At 36.7% G+C, this 20,435-nt stretch overlaps 1 protein-coding gene across 1 annotated transcript in view; it reads right to left on the reverse strand.

The window, feature by feature from the left end:
* TET2 (tet methylcytosine dioxygenase 2) overlaps window positions 1-20,435 on the reverse strand; it is a 106,443-nt gene that overhangs the window by 34,718 nt on the left and 51,290 nt on the right. Inside the window, exon 3 of the mRNA XM_016223597.2 lies at window positions 1,427-4,878. Coding sequence (XP_016079083.2) covers window positions 1,427-4,832 — 3,406 coding nt within the window. The 5' untranslated portion in view covers window positions 4,833-4,878. The remainder of the gene's footprint in view (window positions 1-1,426; window positions 4,879-20,435) is intronic.

Here is a 20,435-nt window from a genome sequence, read left to right on the forward strand (position 1 = left end):
AACTAAACAAAGAAAACGGTGTAGGAATTACAGTATATTATATGTAATACCAACTACAATCCCATTTTTTTAACTAAAAAATAATTTTTTTTTTTTACAGCTAACTAGAATTCTGCCTGCTACTTGGATGTTAAAAGATTAAAAATATAATTTCCTGTCTTATCTCACCCCTAGGAGATGGCTTAGTTTATTGTCAAGATACCTTTTCTCCTCTTGTCTCCCCACAACATTTAATTACTCTGTTTTGAAAATAAAAACATTGAATCTGGACCCATATTTGTATGTACTTGAGAACAATTTTTGAAGTGAAAAAATACCAGAAAGGGGTTCAGGTACAAGGAAGAGGCTCCTGCAAACTATCAAAGATGAAATGTGGGGGAGAAAAGGGTTAGGGTGATAGGAGAAGGGAGTGAAGGTGACTGTAACTTACCTAATGTTATCTATGACATGTGTGGCACTTGAGCCCAGTGAGGCAACCTCATACTGACCACACACAAAGAGCCAGTAGGCATCCTCCCTCCATTCACCTATAAAATATGGGTTGTCCCATTGTAAGGGAAATAACATGGGGTGTGTGGACCACTAGCCACATTAGTTTAACATTTGTTTTTTCAAATGTCTTCTACTGTATCCAAGCTGAGTAGCTGTGATTAAGATCTCCACACACACACACACACACACACACACACACACGTATAAATTCTGCATCCATCAGCAAAATGTTTCCCTAGTCCAACAGGCCTGCCACCTATCTTGAATTTTAACAAAAAGGTGTTTGTTTAAAAAATAAAAAAGGAAATGACAGATTTTCTATCAAAAAGATAAAATGTTAAAAACAGAATAAAAATGAATATAAATCACACAGTATTTCAAGTGTATAAATGGAGAAAGGGCAACTTCATGAATATTCTGAACTTCAGCATTACAATTTCCCCCAACTCACCAAGACAAGATAATTTCTCCTGATCTAGAAATTAGCCTTATAAAACTATTACTAATACCTTCAACCCTGAATTTAAAAATATTAAGAGCTTCTACATTAGTCTGCATAAGACAGTTATTTTTCTCATTTTAATAAATGTTTTTACTGCCTGGTTGTCTCCAGAAAATGATAAAGACAAATAGATTGATTAATCTAAAAGAGATACCTTTATATTTTAAAGGGTTTGAATACAGGAAAAACTGAGCATGCACAATTGTTTTAATATTTTGAAAAAACTGAATGTAAGTGAAGTTCTCTCTTGCATAGCACAAGCATTTGTAATTCAAAGACAAGGAATGTAAGCTTCAGATTTTTTATGAGCCTTTACAAATTGTGGCCAGACTCTTAAAAAGAAAGAAAGAAAGAAAGAAAATCCCATATCTAAAGATGAATTTGCTAATTCTGGATAAACACCATGTGTCTCAGGACATTTTTGGCACTTACCTACACATCTGCATGATGGGAAATCATATTGAGTCTTGACAGGTGTATCCAATAAATTTTTTATAGGCGTATCTAGTAATTTGGAAGGTGACTCTAAAAAATTATTGAGAACAGAACCAGCTGTTCTCTTGGTTGGTGTCTTTTCTGAAGGAGCTGCCTGCTGCTCTAACGCTGGGGTGTGGCTATCGAGTTCTGCAGCAGAGGTGTGTCTAGTTAAAACCGTGACTGGCCCTGACATTTCAACTTTGACTTGCTTTTGTGATTTGAGAGTAAGAGCCTTATGGTCAAATAAGGATTTGACCTGAAACTGCTTCAGGTGTTGCTCCATGGTCTCAAGAATGCTCCTCTGCTGCACATTATCACAGCTCAGAGGTGGAACCTCTTGCTTAGTTATCTTTTTCCACATTTTGTTTTCTGGCTGTGCTGGCTTGGGGTGCATACAGGCATGGGGCTTGGTTCCAGGTTCAACCTTAATTGGCCTGTGTGCCTGATTATGGCAAGACTCAGTTTGGGGTTGTTGGTTTTGCTGCTGTTCTTGCTTCTGTAAGAGGTGCCACCTTAGAGCAGCATGCTTTTGAATGTCCTTCTGGGGAGGGGTCTGCATGTGACTTCCTCCTTGGTCAGGCACAGGGAACGCGTTTGCTTGGTTGTGCAGGTACCTTTGCTGAGTGAGTTGTGCAGCTTGTTGGCCAGACATATCTTGGTTTTTACTTTTATATCCCTGGAGAACTGAAGCTTGCTGAGGCTTCTGTTCTTGTTCTTGAAAGCACCTGTGAAGAGCATCTTGCTTTGGGGTCACATTGTTTGGAAAATATTGCATGTGATGCAAGTTTTGGGTCTTGTTTCCTGCAAAAAGGTGAGGATTTATAGTCTGTTCTGTATTCTTTGAAACTAGGTGAATGTTGTTTGAACAAGAAATCTGTACTTTGCTTGCATTTGATTTCAAGATCTGACCATAGGGGGAATTTCTACTATTCGTATTCTGCACGTGCTCCAACCCCATTTGGGTATTATGAGTCTGAAACTCACTTGATTTTGAATACTGATTTTCACCATGAAAGCATTCTTCCACTTTAATCTGGCTAACGAATGACCCTTCTCTTTGCTGATCACTGTTGCCTTGGGGATGAGAAAAAGTATGGGGCATTTGTTCTTTATTTTTCATGTGTAATTTTGATGGTTGCTGCTGGTTTTGAGGGAGATGTGAATTCTGGGGTGTCTGTGTTTGTGCTGCCTGATTATGAGCCTTATGTTGCAAATGATGTGAATTTGAGAATGGTTCAGTCTCTGAAGCCTGTTGATTCAAGTGCTGCTTTAACGATGAGGGCATGAGCTTCTCAGTTTGGGAGTCTGGTCTTTGTTGAAAATGAAATCTAGGGGTGCACAGTGATTGCATGTGAGCTTTGGGAGAAGGGTCTGTCTTGGAAAAGTGTGCCTGGAGTGAGGGCTTTTGGAACTGGAGATGCTGGTCCACCGTACCTTGAGAATGCCCTTGATTCATCTCAACTTGGTACTTTTGTGGCCTCTGCTCTGGCTGCATCATTTTCTGGATGTAAGCTTGCCCTGGGAGCCCCCCGGGCATATCGGTATTTCCAGTGTATTGTTTGGAGGTCATTTGATTGGAGGAGTTGGGCTGATACTGAAGAACTGACCGCAGTGATGCTTTATTATATTTTAGATGGGATTCTATTTGATGAAAGTGAGGGGTCTTCAATTCAATCCATCCTGGTTTCAGATGGGGCTGTGTTGGGAGCATAAGATCTAGTGTTTGTTGCTTGTCTCGGCCCTTCAGAATCTCTTGTTCTCTGTGTCCCATCAGCTGCTGGCAGTGGCCCTGTGGAGCTCCACTGCTCCCAAGAACTGGTGGGTTATGCTTGAGATGTTCTGGTATTTGTCTTGTTTTCTCAGAACACAACAGAACAGTCGTTGTCCCTGGAGTCCGTATGTCATTCTCGTTAACACAGTTATTCTGAAGGCTTTCTGGAAGCGTCAGAGATGGGTTGGATACATGTGTAGATGGACTAGGACTCTGGGATGGTGGTGCTTCGGGCTGACCCTCTATTTTCACTTCCCTTAGAAGAGCTGTATTACTTTGGTTGGGGTAGTGATGGTGTTCTTCCAAAACGCCATCATTCAGAGTGCTTTTTCCTTCTGAGGGAAGCTGAGGAACCTCCAGAGGAGGAGGAGGAGGGGGCGAAAGAAGCAATTGTGATGGTGGTGGTGTGATAGTGGCAGGAAAGGAATCCTTAGTGAACACTGAGGTTTGCTTGAAGTAAGCACCATTCATTTCGTTTTGCTCGAAATACCGTTCAGAGCTGCCACCAGGAGCCTGCAAATTGCTGCTGGAACCTGAACTGAATTCTTCACCAGATACTAGCTTTGTGGTTCCTTGTATGTTACTGTTCTCTGCAGGAGATGGGCATATCTCAAAAACTGATTTTTGTTGTTCTGGTTTCTGAAAGGAACAGGTACCTAGCATTGCAGCCGGTTTACTGACATTATCAGCGTCACAGGCCTCAGTCACCACTACAGCTGGCTCTGGAGGCAGCTCAGAGTTCGAGGTCTGTGGGAAATTGGTCTGCCCTGAGGTATGCAATGGATGAGTGATCTCACAGGACAACTCATTAGTAGCCGGACTGTTAATGGCATGTATGTGAGATGTGGTTTTCTGCACCGCAATGGAAACACAATCTGGATAATATTGAGACAGTGTTTTTTCCAGGAGTTCACCATGTGTGTTTTCCATGGAAGAGGCAGAAACTGTAGCACCATTAGGCATTAGCACTGACTTGTTTTTAAGAAGTAATATGGTGTTCTTGTCATGGTAGTTAGCATTCTTCCCCTCCTGCTCATTCAGAATCTGATGCTCTGGATTTTCAGACCCACTGGAGTTGTGTGTTGAAAAACCGGTGAAATCTTGAACTGCATTTTCTGGGGTCGCAGAGCTCACAGATTCTCTCTTATCATTCAAATTGGAGACATTTGGTTGACTGCTGCCTTTGCCTGGATTTCTTTCTTGGCTTTCCCCGAAGTTCTCTCCTTCTCCATTGGTCTTTTGGTTTTGTTTCAATTTCTTATTCTGATGGAGCCCAGAGAGAGAAGGTTCACTGACGGTGCGCTTTATTCCGCCATTCTGCAAACACTTGGAATACCCTCTGCCTTCTCGTATCAAGTCCGGACTCACACGGCTATTCTGGCTTCCCTTCATATGGGGTATTCCATAATAACTTTTGAAAGACTGCCAGGTGGTGTCTCCATTTACTTCTGGATAAGGTCTCTCTATCAATGGGCTTCCATTCTGGAGCTTTATAGCCAGAGGTTCTGTCTGGCAGATGGGAGAAGGAGACGGTGTCAGGAATGAACTTAGTCTGTTGCCCTCAACATGGTTGGTTCTATCCTGTTCCATCAGGCTTACTTCGGGGCCATCCACAAGGCTGCCCTCTGAGTGAATTCTAAAGAGCATGGAAACAAAAATTAAAGTGCATTAATACATATCGAACATTAATAATACATCTTAGGGAATAATCACGTCATTAATAGTATTGGAATTCCGAGACATAGCAAATTGTGATACTTATTTTTATGTTACAGAGTGACAACCAGTAGCTACTCAAGAAATGACTATTCTTGTCTTCCCAGCAACTGTCAAATATTTATGGTCACTGAGAACAAAGGTGATCAAAATCACTAGCTCATGTGGGAAGTTCAGACTGAATCAGTAAATATTATCAACTTCCATCCCAAATAATTCTTTGTGTCAAAATGCTAAGAACAATGGAAAAAGAAGACCTCCTTTCAGTCTTCTGTAGTGCCTTACAGAGCAAATCACTTGCTAAGCTACCAATTCCATTTCCTATATATTCCTTGAATTTTCTTCACTGCCACTTGGTAGCCAGATTTACATTATCTTGGTTCATTACTGATTGCAGTAGCTTTTTAAAGGGTTTCTCCCCTAGTTCAGCCTGTCCTCACCCAGTCCCCAAGGCTCCTTCAAACTGTTATCAAAGGCAAGCTTCTAAAATGCAAATCTATTGTCATAGCCTCCTTACCACACTTTACTAGCTTTATGTTGCCTGCCTTAGTACTTCTCAAACTCTTACCCAGCACACCTGAAAGATAAGGCACACTCCCTTTAGTGTTAAGATCCCAGGGGATCAGACAGGGATGAAAAGTGTAGTTTATAAAATGCCCTTTCCAGGTGAATCTGTTTCCTTCTCCTGGGCCTGGCTGCCCACTTCTATGGAGAATTCCTGCCTAATATGTTTTTTCACTTACAGGTTTCTATTTTTTTCTCCTCCTACTTCCTCTCACTGTTTATACTCCAATTATAGCAGCAGCTTATAAATACTATGCCATTGTTGTCTTGTTTGCCCTGAATGCCTTCTTAGACCCCTTATTTGCTCAGTGACTTATGCATCCCTCTAAAACTGTCTCAGGTATCACATCCCCTAGGATTCCTCTGATTTTCCAACAGGATTAGTCATTCCCACTTCTATGCTGTTTCTATATCTTTCATAAGGTCCACCACTAAACATACCACAATTGTATTTTACTCTCTCACTGGACTGTGAACTCCTTAAGAATAGTCTACTCTGTTCATGTTTGTGCTTAGTATAAAATAAGCATCCAGTCAGTTTCACCCAGATGACCCAGATGGATATAAATCTGCTGATCTTATGATCATTTCTTTTTTCAAACATTTTGAGACCAATACTGATGGAGATTTCAAAGTCCAAATGATAGAAAAAGCAGGGTGAAACAGGCACTAAAAAACATAAATAATCCATTAGATAAAGTGAATGCTGCCCTATTTATGATATAGTCATGCCTTATTTTCCCACAGTTTTCCTCATTACATTTATTTTAAGAAAGTAAGTAGGAAAAAAAAATCAAGACTACTTTGCCTTTGAGCTATTAAAAAGCTCTATTAAAATACCCATTGCTTACTAACCAAGACAAATGAAACAGAGGAAGAAATAAGATGTTAACATGGGAAAACAACACTAAAGTTATCATTATTTGCAGATAATAAGATTGTACACTGGTCAACCAAGAGAATCAACTGGAAAACTGTTAGAGTGGGTGAGAATTCAGCACAATAGCTGAAGAAAAAAAATCAATGGCTTTGATATATAAAAGCGACAACCAGTAGTCAGACATTTTAGTGGAATAAAATATAGTAATAGAAAAAAATTATAAAACACCAGAAATACACTTAAAAAGAAACATGGAAGACCTATTTGAGTAAACATTGAAAACAAATAGAAAAGTATATTTTTTTTATAGTTGTCAAATTAATGTATTCATGTAATGTACTCTCAATACAAATGCTAGCAGAATGTTTTGAGGAATTGAAGAAGCTGACTCTAAAGGGAAAAATAAACAAATTGGGTGGCCAGGAATAACCTGAAAAACAATCATAAGGGGGCCTGAAAAGAACAGTAGCCAATTTCAAAGAGATTTAAAAACAACCAAAGCTAATGTAGTTAAAACAGCTTGTACTTGCACATTGATAGGTAATAGAGTGAAGACAAGACCAGTGGAAATGGAACTGAATAGCATGTCCAGAAATAGATACGAAAAGAAATATGGTTTGAAGAAATGATGACATTTCAAATAAATATATTAAAACAATTGGCTAGTCTTTTGAAAAAAATGATGTTGAATCTATCCCCTTACATCCTATATGAAAATGAATTCTAGATGGATTTAAAATTTGAATATGAAAAACACCACCCCCTCAGATTAAAAGCAGTCTAAGAAAACTTTTTAAAAAATTATCTAATGACTAAGTTCTTTGTGACACAAAATCTCAAAGGCATAAAACAACTAGAAGGTTCAGTAAAATTTATGCATGCAAAAATAAACCAATAAGCAAAGTTAAAGGTCACATAAAACTTTCCTAAAAATAAAAAACTCATAGAAATTGACAAGGAAAAGCCCAACCATCCAATAGAAAAGTGAGCAAAAGATATGGACAGTTGACAGAAAATGAAATGCAAGTGGCTCTTAAATATTTAAAAAGATATTCAGTATCACTCATAAAAATACATGCAAATTAAAACTGCAACAAGATACTGTTTTCTCTGAAACTAGAAAAGATCAAAAAGTTTAATAATACACTATGTTGGCCAGCATGTAGGAAAACAGACACTCTCTTGCACGGTTCTTGGGAGTCAAAATTAATACTAATACCATGGAGGACAATTTAGTGATATCTACAGAATTTCATAGAAACTTTTTTTTGACCCTTTAATTTTAAGAACTTATTTAACAAGCGTGCTCATATATATGTTAAATGATGTATGCACAATCTTTTTCAATAGCAAAAGGAAACAACTTATATTTTTAGACACAAGTATTTCCAAGTAATTAAATGAAATAAAGCAAGCTGCAGAACAGCATGTGTAAGAATTCCGTCCCTGTACACTGACAAAAATAAATATAAAGCCAGCTCTGGGAGAATATACAACAAACTAGTAATAATATTTTGCCTCCAGGAAAAGGACTGGGAAGCTAGAGAATAGCACTGGAAGGGAGGCTGCATTAAACTATTTGTTGTTTCTTTAACTTTTAAGCATGAATATTAAATAATAAAACAAATAAAATGTCATAATTCCTACGGGATGAAAGAAAAAAACAAACAAGCCAACTGATGTCTTTATTTCTGTGAGACCTTCCTGCTACCAAATATTAAGAGGTGGGCTGAGTATGCATAGCCACAGTCAGATATGGCTATGGAGTCAGTGAAGTGTGGTTGTCCAAACTGAGATGCGCTGGAAGTTAAATATACACTGGGTTTTAAAGACCTTAATGTGGTCAAAAAATAAAATAACTCAATTTTAAAAATGACTGATTACATGTTGAAATAGATTATACTCTTCTGGATATATTACGCAAAATATATCATTACATTAATTTGTTTCTTTTTAGTTGCTTTAATGTGAGTACTAAAAAATTTCAAATTCCACAAGTGGCCTCTGCTGTAGTTTATGGGACAGCTGTAAGCTAGACTAATACTCCTAATCATCAATAACCCTTAACAAAAAATTTTAGGTTCTAGAATCATAAAAAATGATTTGTAGGCTTTGATGTAAGGTGAATCTCCAAAATCGGGGGTACTACTACTACTTTTCAAAAATTAAGGAGCACAGAAATAAACCTAGACTAGATCAGTTAGCTTTCCAATACTAAATAAAAAATGTTTTCTTTTGGCAACTGTAAAATCAATTCACACATATAACAATCAAAAGGTTTTTACACATGCACACATGTACATTTGTTATATATAAAACCTGAAAGCTCTGCATATAATATATATCCTACTTAATTTTCTAGATATAAAGTATTTTAAGCATTTTTATTCTCTATTATGATCCATTCCATATAATGTGTCAAGGGTAGAATTACAACAGATGGAGTTTGCAAATCTTTTATGAGCATAATAATAGCTCCTAAGAAGAAATGAAGGTGACTTAAAATGAAATTTATTTTAATATGGAGTTTTAAATGCAATAGCCATTTTTAAACACTAATTTAAACTAATTATCAGAACTATTCTACTATTCTGTGACACCAATTCCTTTACTGAGCACAACCATGACATGTGGAAAGCTAAATGTTTAACTTTTTCAGGGAGGGCAGGAAAATTATATGATTCCATTTTATTATGATCCAATTTGTTATTTGAGTATTATTTGTTATTAACCTATGAATCTGATTCAGAAAATTTAAACCAACCAAGTGCCCTTTTAGAGAGAGAATTACTTTCTTTGACTTCAGTATGTCCTACAGCACACTCTGTATTCATACCCTGGAATATCATGTGACGCCCTAACCCATTTGCACAGTACTCTCTCAACCACCTGGTGCTTTCGTGCTGACGTCAGCAGGCATTATTTTTAATAAAAAAGAGAAATGAGACCTGTTCATTTTGCTCATTGTAGAAATACTGAAAAAGCTTTCATGCTGTATTTTTTATAGTGTTATTTATACAAAGTTTTTTCAAGCTTATATAATGTCAATAATTTATGTATAAGACAAAAAAAATCTTCCAAGATAATTATTGTAGATTGATATCTGCTAATCAGTGAAAACAGAGTTGATAGGTTTTTACAAATTTTGAAGGGGGGGCTGGCAGAAAACTTTTTCCGAAGTTAAACTGTTTTTTGAATGAATGTAAATTTTTGCTAGGGAGATATTTTGTGTAACATTGCTTTTCCTTCTCAGAGACCAAGAACTAAGAATTGGAGCTCAATGCCCATTGGTTTATTTGTGAAGTTCACAGTCATACACAGTTCATTAGTCAAGCATTAGTTGAATCCCCACTCAGTGCAAGTGCTATGGAGTAGAGCTAACACAAAGATGGAGAGGTCCTGCACCACCCTGGGCTGTGGTGATAGGAAGGCAGTGTGACTATTCAAGTGCCACAGGAGAAGGGAAAGCACTTCCAGACGTCGGCCTCTGCATACCATCAACCCAAATCTCTCTTACAAAATTTAACTTCATTCCCTACATGTCCCACTAAGTCAAAGTTAGTTTTAAAAGAATGGTAGTGAATGCACATCGAACATATCCATCAACATCACTGAGGCAGAACAACTAGTGTCCTAAGTCAATTACAGATCAGCTGTCATCAAGTACAGAGGAAGCTATGTAAAAAACTCAATGGGGTACATTCAAAACATAATAATATTCAACAAATGACATAACTATTGAACTTTTAAAAAGTACTTTTACTGACTTTTAGAGAGAGGAAGGGAGAGAAAGAAAGAGATAGAAGCATCAATGTGAGAGTGAAACATCAATTGGCTGCCTCCTGCACACCCCCTGCCAGGAATAGAACCGGCAATCCTTCTGTGCACGGAATGACACCCAACCAACTGAGCCACACAGACCAGGGCTAATTATTGAACTAACAGTCATCTTTGCTAATCAAAATGTAATAAGTTGCTTATAATTTAAATTGCGTGCGTGCGCGCGCGCGCACACACACACACACACACACACACACATGGGTTTTGATTACATAGTACAGCATGAGGTTTCTTTTTCTTCATAGGTTTACCAAAAAGGCAGCAAAGTGACTTAAGCCTAAGGAAGCAGTTTTAGAAATTATCACCATGATAGATGTTAATTAAATCATAATTTAAAATGTCAAAATTTATATCCTACTAGTCACTAGTCATATCATTTATGTTTATCCTTTTATTCTAAGTCTAATATTCCCCATAAAGTATGGCCTTCTAAAGAACCAGAAAGAGTAGTTCTATTAGCTATAAATAACCACCAATAATTTTGGAAATTCCAAAGGTCAAATTATAACTAGGTCATGTAATATAAATAGGATTTATGCAATAATATATTGCAGTCACTCAATGATTTCAGCTAGTGCTCCAGAATAGTTTTGTCATAAGCTATGAGACAGAGACCGAGGAAGAGACTGAGGCTAAAAATGCCAGGTACATCAACCTTCATCCTCCATGTCAGAGGAACACCTTTATGAAGCATGTTTATCTAAGTGGAAAATACTGGCCTTTGGACTAGTAGCTAACCTTTAGGTTTCCTAAGACCAAAGCTGGTTTTAGCCATAGCAGTTTTCCTTTGGTATTTGATTTTGCTCCTTCTGCCACCTCTCTGACAGTAATTTATTATGAATTCAAGTCACATCGGCAGCATCTGTGAAACAATTACTGCATCTAGGACTGACTCTGCAGTCTAATCCATCATAATTATGACAGGCCTCTTTGAAGATGCTATGATGCATGACTTAAAAATAGCACATTAGTGTGCAAATGGATCAGCATCTCATTTCACCAATATGCATTTAGGGTTGTAATTTAGCTCGGATCCATTTGACTCTCTTTGAATCACTCGAGAATGAAGGCTGTACCTCTCCCCACATAAAGCTATAGAGGATGCTCAAAATTTGTCAAGAGGGCTTTTGTTTTGCTTTTATTTTTCGGTTTATTGATTTTGTTAGTGTGTCTTTTACTGCTCTAAGAGAAACAAAAAACCATCATTTAAATCTCACATCAGCTTTTTTCAAGGAGATAAAAGAGTCAATTGATAGATCTGTTTAGGTGCCATATTATAAGGCAGTACATTTTTTTCTATAAAAACCTTTGACTTCATGTTCTAATATTAAATGCACATAAAATACTCTGCCATCATCAAATGAGTTTTGTTTCGTGATATATGCAAATTACTGGGAGAGGGAAATTCTTAAGACTAATTACTTGTAGGGATTACATCTCCTAAAGACCATGTGTTCCATCATCAACCTTAGGAAATTACTGTGTATGTCTCTATCACCTCCACTGACAGGTGTTGCCCCATTAGTAATTAGGGTGTTAGGAATTAATTTGTTCTTGACATGGAAAATGTTAAATAAAGATGATATATTTGATGACTCCTGAATAGATGGCACTATTCTCCAAAACTATTTTAGGTTCTTCCTACCAAAATGGGACATAATCTGTCCATTATACATTTATTTCAAGCTACATGCAGGATGATGGGCCTCAGCATTGTCTATTAAATGTCCCTATAGATAGTGCTACTCTAAAATGTTGGTTTCAATCCCTATCTTCTGCATCTATCAAATTCCCTTTACGTAGTTTGACTTTCTTTCTTAATTAATACTTAATATTAGTATGGTTGTTACATTCCGCTCTGGTAGTAAGCAAAGTGTTTTTTATAGGGCATTGCTTATGATGAAAACTTTTTAAATTTAATATTAAAGCAAACATTTAAAAAAAATAATCATCAATTCAAAACATATATCTTCAACAGCAAAATTAATGCATCACAGCTACATGTTAAGTCTGGAATATATTTCATATATGCATTGAGTATGGGGAATATGAGGTGAATTAATCTTTTTATGGCAAAACTGACATTTATATTTCTCATCTGATAAGAAATTTCAATCTTAATTTTTAAGAAATCTGTGAGGATGTATTTCACATCTCTTGAAAAAAGAACCAATGGATACACAAGCACATCAACGCCTCAGAGTTTTTGCATTTCTGGAAGTGCATTCATTAAACAAGGAGCTGCACACACATGACAAACACGTGCATTGCAAGCACTACAGTGTGTTGCATAGTTGCCTTGTCAGGTTTCTCATAATCCTCAGTAGATATTACTTAATTCCAATGTGTGAAGTTTTAAAATTTGTTTCTTATCTTAAAATAACAGTATAGACAAAAGTTAATAATATATAGATTATTTGAGGGAGGAGAGTTGGGAGGAATGCACTGAAGGTTAGAGAAGAGATGATAGACAGAAGTCTGAGTTTAAGATGGGGAGACAACCGATGGTTTAGAAATAAACCTACTTATAGTTTGCAACTCTAGTCAACCAACCAGTTTCCCAACTGATAAGATGGGCACGATTTTTTGTCAGTTCTGTTATCCACATATCTGTTAATCCTGGGATTATTTTTCAAATTTGGGCTTATTCTTGGTCTCTCTCTAACTCTCAGCAAACTAATATGTGCCAAGGAAAAAGACCATCAAGCGTAATTAGAAATGTCATTTGACACAAGCGTTATTTGTTTCTCATAAATTATAAAAATTGTCTGAGTAATTTTTCAGTTTCAGTCCACTCCATCATTACAATGACTAATTGTGTAATTGTGAGCTGGTTGGTCTTAACCAGGACAACCTCTAGAGTACAGGATATAATCTCTCAAAAGTTTGACATTTTCCATAAAAAACCAAAAGTATTACAGAAACTGTAGTAGTTTGGACTGGATCTCGCAGGAACCCTACCTGAGAATCTGTCCAGTGGGCAAGCAGACCCCAGCAGAAAGGTGGACTCCCTGTAGGCAAAGCTGAAGTGTGTGTGGTGACAGAAGAGATGAAGAGGAAACAGATTTCCCATGTCCGGGAGCTATGCAGTAGGAACCCCTGCAGCCCCCTCTGAAGAACCCACGTTTGCCTGCCCCACAGAGGACATCCCACGGCTAGTCAATGTCAGCTACCAAGCAGAAACACCCAATGTCCTGCAGCCTTGTTTAGGTGAATATGGAGCCCTAAGCTGTTTTCCTTCTTCCTTAGACCTGCCCAACCTCCTAGTGTCTGGTGCTCAAAAGAAAGGGGTGAGGCAGGGGGAGATATTCAGAGCGAGAGACTCTTGCTCTCAAAGCCAAGTGTTGGAGCCAGAGGTTAAGTTTTAAGATACATAGGACTAAGTTTCAAAGGCTGGAATGAAATTGTTCTAATAACCAGGTGACGCTGTAAAAATTATGGATCCAGTCAAGACACCAAAGGGAGAGTGGGGTGGAGGGAGACTACCATAGTATATTTGACAGGCAATTTGAGGAGAAAAATGTTTTCATTTTTATATGTTGAGGTATTTTTTTCCCCAATAAATCCAATAAAATGATTTCTAATAATATATAAGAACTCCATGGAATTTATGAAAGGGTTCATAATCACTCAATTTTTTTTTTTTTATATAATGACTGGTAGTCATAAAAGTAACCTGTCAATGTTTTTAATCTTCTATTCAACAAATATTGAACATATCCTATTGCTAGTTACTATTCTAGCCAACAGCATTATACCACTGAACAAAAGAGACAAACATCCCTGCCCTCTTGGACCTGATATTTTAGTGGGGAAGAGAAATGATAGACGTAATAAGGAATAAATTGTATGGTATAGTAAGAAGACATTGAGTGCTAAGGGAAAAATGAAGAAATAACAGGCAAGTAATGGGGAATCAAGAGTACCAGGGAGGGGTTGCTGGTTGCAGTATTAAATACTATAATCAGAGAAAGTCTCGTTGAGATAGAGCAATCTGAACAAAGTCTTGGAGCCAAATTATATAACAAACATCCATTTCACCAAGATGATCTTAATAAGTAACATATTAATTTTATATTATTGAATAAACTGTGCCATGTCTTCAGCCCTAAAAATCAAACCTGGAAGAAGAAACACAACTATCAAGATGCAGAGGACAACTATATTAGTGTCAACTAAATTTTTTAAAATTTTTAATTGAATGTATTGGGGTGACACTGATTAATAAAATTATATAGGTTTCAGGGGTAAAACTCTATAATACATCATCTTCATACTGTATTGTGTTTACTACCCCAAGTCAAGTCTCCTTCCATCACCATTTACCCCCCTTTACCCTCTTCTACCTCCCCCAAGACCCACTTTCCCTCTGGCAATCACCATACTGTTGTCTAAGTCTATTGAGTTTTGTTCTGTTTGTTTTTTCTGCCTAAGTCCTTCACCTTTTCCACCCAGACCCCTTACCTCCTCCCCTCTGACAGCTGTCAGTCTGTTCTCGGTATCTATGAGTCTGTTTCTATTTTGTTAGTTTGTTTTGTTCATTAGATTCCACATATAAGTGAAATCATATGGTACTTGTCTTTCTCCGACTGACTTATTTCACTTAGCATAATATTCTCCAGGTACATCTATGCCGTCCAAAAGGTAAGATTTCCTTGTTGTTGTTTTTATAGCCAAGTAGTATTCCATTATGCAATTGTTTTATCTCCAAGGGCATCAAAGTATTAACATGAGACAAACGAAAAACATACACGTAACATTTTACTGGAAAACTCTATTCTAGGAATCCTTGCAACACAGGCATTTTAGCAATTATCCACTGTACTGTATTCGTGGAATCTTTCCCTTATCAAAAATGTTTTGTTCCCTACCATGGTCTCAAAAGGCATGTCATCTGTGCTTATGAAATGTTTCGTACAACCTTGAACAGCTCCATCTTCGTACTGATCTAGTCCTAACCTGCTACAGTTACCATGACAACCTAGTCATCTTCTTCCTATTTTGGAACAATTAGTGATTATTGTGTTTCAGTTATCTTTGTAGGGTGTTACAAAATTATTCTCAAGGGTAAAATAAGTATTCTACTTAATGATGGAGATGCTGTTAAACCCACTACCCATCAATGAGCTATCAATTTAAGATACTTCAGTATGCGCCAGGCCTGAAGAAAACTGCCAACATTATTTCATGATATAAATGAAATAATTTTAGCCCATCCAGAAGAAAAAAAATTAAAAGAATTTCTCTAGTGGGTAAAACATTAGGAAAATAAGAAACAGTTACATAGATGTTTTAAAGGGACTTCATATGACCACATATTCATCAGAAACACGTTCTCCCATATATTATGAAGATCACGCTCATTTTTATCTTCTGTGTTCTGTTAAAACGCCTGATAAACACTTTAGATCACCCAAAATTATAGTGCACATTTAAAATGGTATCAAAAGAGAAACAGAAAAACTATACTTTTTTTTTGCACAGAAAAGGTTCTTCTGGGAACACAAATTTTGGTTCCCAGAAGTAATATCAAATACGATCTCTATCTTCACAGATTTTAATTATTTAATTGGCAAGATATATACATATGAGAACAGCTATTCAGAACAAGAAAGCTGGTTTCTAGTTATGGATATAAATTTCTGACCAAGTCACAACCTCCACAAATCACTATTTAAAAAAAAAGATCTCTAATGTCACAGAGGGAAATTAAGGAGAATACAGCTCAGGTCCTTATGAGTTCTACAGTGGTACAATTCTCTAACATTGGAAGTGATAAATATCTCCTGGGTATCACTGAAATGTCATCACAAAGACTACTTTTGATCTGGGAGGTATAATTTTCACCTCTTTTACATGTAAGTACACAGAAGCTAACTGGCATAGCTGATCCCAGGCAGAGGTAGATGTGACACGCAGGCCTGTCCAACTTCTGAGCCAGTGTGTGCACAGATGGGTATTGGTCAGCTCAGGGCAGAGATGCAGATTTGACACTCCTTATCAATACTGTCTGGGGAAGGGATGCTCTGGATTGGCCGATATGAGTACAGTCATTAGGCAAGCAAATTCTTCTGTGTGAAATGGATGACTAAGAATCTTCCTTCATTGAGGTCCAGATAATAAAATTTTATTTAAGACTCTCTGCCTCCAAGAAGCATTGGGGCCCTAACTGATTTGTTCAATGATTAGAGCTTTGGACTGTGGACTGAAGGGTCCTGAGTTCGATTCCAGCCAAGGGCATGTACCTTGGTTGCAGGCTTGATCCCTGGCCCGGGTCAGGGCCAGTGTGGGAGGCAACCAATCAATGTGTCTCTCTCACATTGATGTCTCTCTCTCTTTCCCTTCTACTCTCTCTGAAAAGCATTGGAAAAAATATCCTTGTGATTAAAAAAAAAAAAAAAAAAGCAGCATTGGGTACCCTTAATGCAAGTCCTTTGGACAATGGACATAAATCATATTTTGATCACTGAAAATGTGAGTTTCTGATTATGAATTGGTAAATGTATAAATATGTATAAACATCAACCTCTTATGAGTTTGATTAGAATAAATGACTTTCTGAGGGAAAGATAAAATTGGATTTCTGATTTTTCAAATTAAGGAGCAGATCCTGGGCAGTGGTGTCTGCCCCAAAGTGGTATCTTTTTGACATCTCTATTAAGTCTCTTCGTAAGTGCATTGCTAATAAACTAGAGATGAATGTGTACGCATAGTGCATGAACACAAGTACACGCCCACACTATTGAAACACAGTCACATCATAAGTGATCTATTAAACACTCATTCTCTCAGATATTAATATGTATTTTTAAAAAGGGCAGACTGAGGGAGAGTCAATAAGAAAAACTGGGTTAAAAACAAATTTAGAACTTTCTTTTAATGAAAGGCCTCAAAGCATTTAATCTGATGAGACCTCTAAAAATTCACTGTGATACGTGGCATTTTGCACACACAGGTTGGGTACAGATGCAGTTTACAGAATGTCCTGCAAAACCAACATCCCATGGAATAGCACACACTAGAATACCTTCAGTCAGAGGTCTATGATAATTTTATGCAGTTTTAATATGCACACTGATCTTGAGGCATTAACGAGAACTTGCGGTCTCAGAGAATATAAATTCATTTCACCACTCATAACTTGGCTGTAAAGAGCTCTGTGCCCATCTTCAAGAGCCAAGGACATGTATAGTGCTTTACCTTCAAGTTAAATTTGTAAACACTGGACTGTTTCCTTTATCTTATTTCTTATTACATAGCTGTTCTAATTATTCAAACTCTTTCTTAGCTAAGGCTCTTGCCTTTAGCTCAAAATCTCTTTTGTTCTGGTGAAAATATTCAAAAACAGTTACAAAATTTCAAACAAATAAAAGTTCTGAAATGGTAACTCATAACTCTGCAATTAATAGTAACTTTTTTCTTGATAACTTTAATGCCCAAAGTGCTTTTCATCAGATATACATACAGCAAGGCCTCGAATAATGCGGTTTCGCTCAATGTCGTTTCATTATAACCTTGATGAGATGCTGTAGGAACTTAACTCTTGTTTACATCAATTAGCCTCTGGTTAAATTAGTTTCCTTATATGTCTTCTCATTTAAAGTTGCAAAACGTATCGACAACATTAAGTAAGGGCTTACTGTATTTTAAAAGTAACTATATTTATTTATTTATTTATTTATTTATTTATTTTTTGGGGTGACGGTTAAAAATTATATATGTTTCAGGTGTATAATTCTATAATATATCATCTGTATATTGTATTGTGTTCACCACCCAAAGTCAAGTCTCCTTCCATCACCTTTTATTCCCCCTTAAACCCTCTTCTACCTGCCCCACAGCGTCCCCCCATCCCCTTCCCTCTGAGTACTTAACTTTAAAATTAAGTCTTATAAACTAGCCTTTGTGATCTCTATCTACATTCCCACTGGCCACATCAAGAAATCGACTCCTAATTGTCCAATGTCAGATCACATAAAAATGTAATAGAAGCATGAGGTTTGGCATAAGGCAAGTTTCTAGATACTAAATAATAGAAATAAAATCAGATTAGAGTTGAGAGACTATAGTAACATAAGATTTCAATTAAGGATACTATTAAGTAAAACAGGAGTAAAACACAGCTTTTTATAATTATTTTCTAAATCTCAGAAATGCTATTGTGCTCATACATCACAGATTTCATCAGTTTTAGAGTGAACAATTAGGCTTTTGATAACATGATCACAAAATCCCTGTTTTCTTCTAAATCCTTCCAAATATGCCATGTATTAGACAGAACAGTCTTTAGCACTAATGTAGAATGTAATATAAAACAACCCTGAAGCATAATTTTAAAAATAAGACAAATAGGAAAATTCAGATTCCCAGCAGAGAAATTTTATTTATATTAAACTATCCTGTGTAACTCTTTACTTTCCCAAAATATACAGAAAATCATTAATTTTTTAATAGACTATTTAGGTTATGTCTTGAAGTTAAGAGAAGTATGCTCTCGGTGCAATCTGGGGGACTGTTTCCTTAATGTAGCACTGCACTGACGTTATCTTCACAGGGCATGCCAGGAAAGACAAGAAGAAGAGGGAAAGGATATATTTTTAAAAAGGATTGTAAATTCACTAAATCTACTGGGAAAAACTAAATATATATTTCCATATATGTCTGCATTAAAAATACCATTTGAATTCAAAATAAAACCTAATTACCTGCAAAATAATTTCCACATAACCACTAAATTACTTAGATGTCTCAGATTTACACGTCACACCAAATGGTGCATTTAAAATTACTCTGGCCAGTGGTCTGCCCAACACACAGAGCTATACATCTGTTACCATGACTTGAACTATATCTGTTAAAAGATAAATTAGCTTTTTGTTTGAAATAGCTTCCAATTAATAGATTAGTGAATAATACAAGTTTATAGCATTTTTTCATAGAACAATAATATAATTTTCTAGAAAAAAAAATCTAATAGAAAAATGTCATAAATTTTCTGCTTAAATTTATCATATAAATTTTCTGTGTCAAATCATTACTTTCACGCTTCAATTGTATTTGAATATGGTATATACACTCAAAATGTCACCAACCTCCTAAAAAGTAGCTTTCCCTTGTTTCCTTCCCTTTTCCGTGTGTCAGTGGGTATACAGTACTCTGATTTTAATTTCCATCTTATAAATATGGTACTGTAAGGTAAGTCCATCAGTTAAAACATGCACTGAATTAGGACAAAGGAAAAGAACCTCTCAGGTTAACTCTTAATTAAAGGTTACAGAACTCTAGTAACCAGAAATACCAACATTTCCTTGAAAGGGCTTTGTTAAAATTCAAAACAGTACTTCCTTTGAACTCTCCTCCCCCTCTCGTTTCAAAGAACTACAGTGAAATAAACACACTTGAACATTCATTTGTTTTAGTCTTTGGCTTTAAAAATATTAACGTTTACTCACCTGTCCTATCTCCCTCCGAGGCTCTAACCACATCCCCAGTCCACTAACTCACTCTAGTATTCAGTGTGGAGACGTTTTACACTATACCTTCTAAGCCCATGGTCAGCAGTAAAGATCATAAAATATTCTGAAGATACATTAATTCTGTGTGAGAAGAAAACAGAGGGTAGAAGAAAACGGTGGCTAGTGTCCCAATGGGAAAATTGCTTTAATCACATCTGAAGAAAACAGAGCTCTGAATTGTCAGCCTTTTCTATTCAAAGGTATTGACTTATAGTTAAAATATTACTCGGGCCACCCATTTATAAATTCATAAAAATTCAACACTGCTGCTGGAAGAAGGTTTATGGGTTAGAATCTCAGAACTGAGTTGGCATTCTGACTCCCTTTCAGTTGCCTACAATTCAAGACAAACTCTTTCCCATGTTTAAATGTTCTCTTTGTGGCAACATGCAGCCTAAAGAAATGGTGAAATCACTGGAGTCCCCCCCCCCCCCCCCACCTGGCTGATCTCATCTTAACTGCAGCTAATGCTTTGAGATGATGTTTAAAATTGCATTACTGAAGCAATGCTGGGAAAATGTATGTCGTTCTGCTTCTCTATTTGAAATACTTCAAAAACTCTAAATCTTTCCCCAGGACCCACTCCAGCATTTCCAACTTTGGAAGACTGCCACAAAGCTACCAATCTTCTAAAGATTTAAAGTACCCCCCCCACCCGCAGCTAATTTAACTTTTAAA

The sequence above is a fragment of the Miniopterus natalensis genome, chromosome 1 (assembly GCF_054644295.1).
Source record: "Miniopterus natalensis isolate mMinNat1 chromosome 1, mMinNat1.hap1, whole genome shotgun sequence".
In the NCBI taxonomy this organism is placed as follows: Eukaryota; Metazoa; Chordata; class Mammalia; order Chiroptera; family Miniopteridae; genus Miniopterus; species Miniopterus natalensis.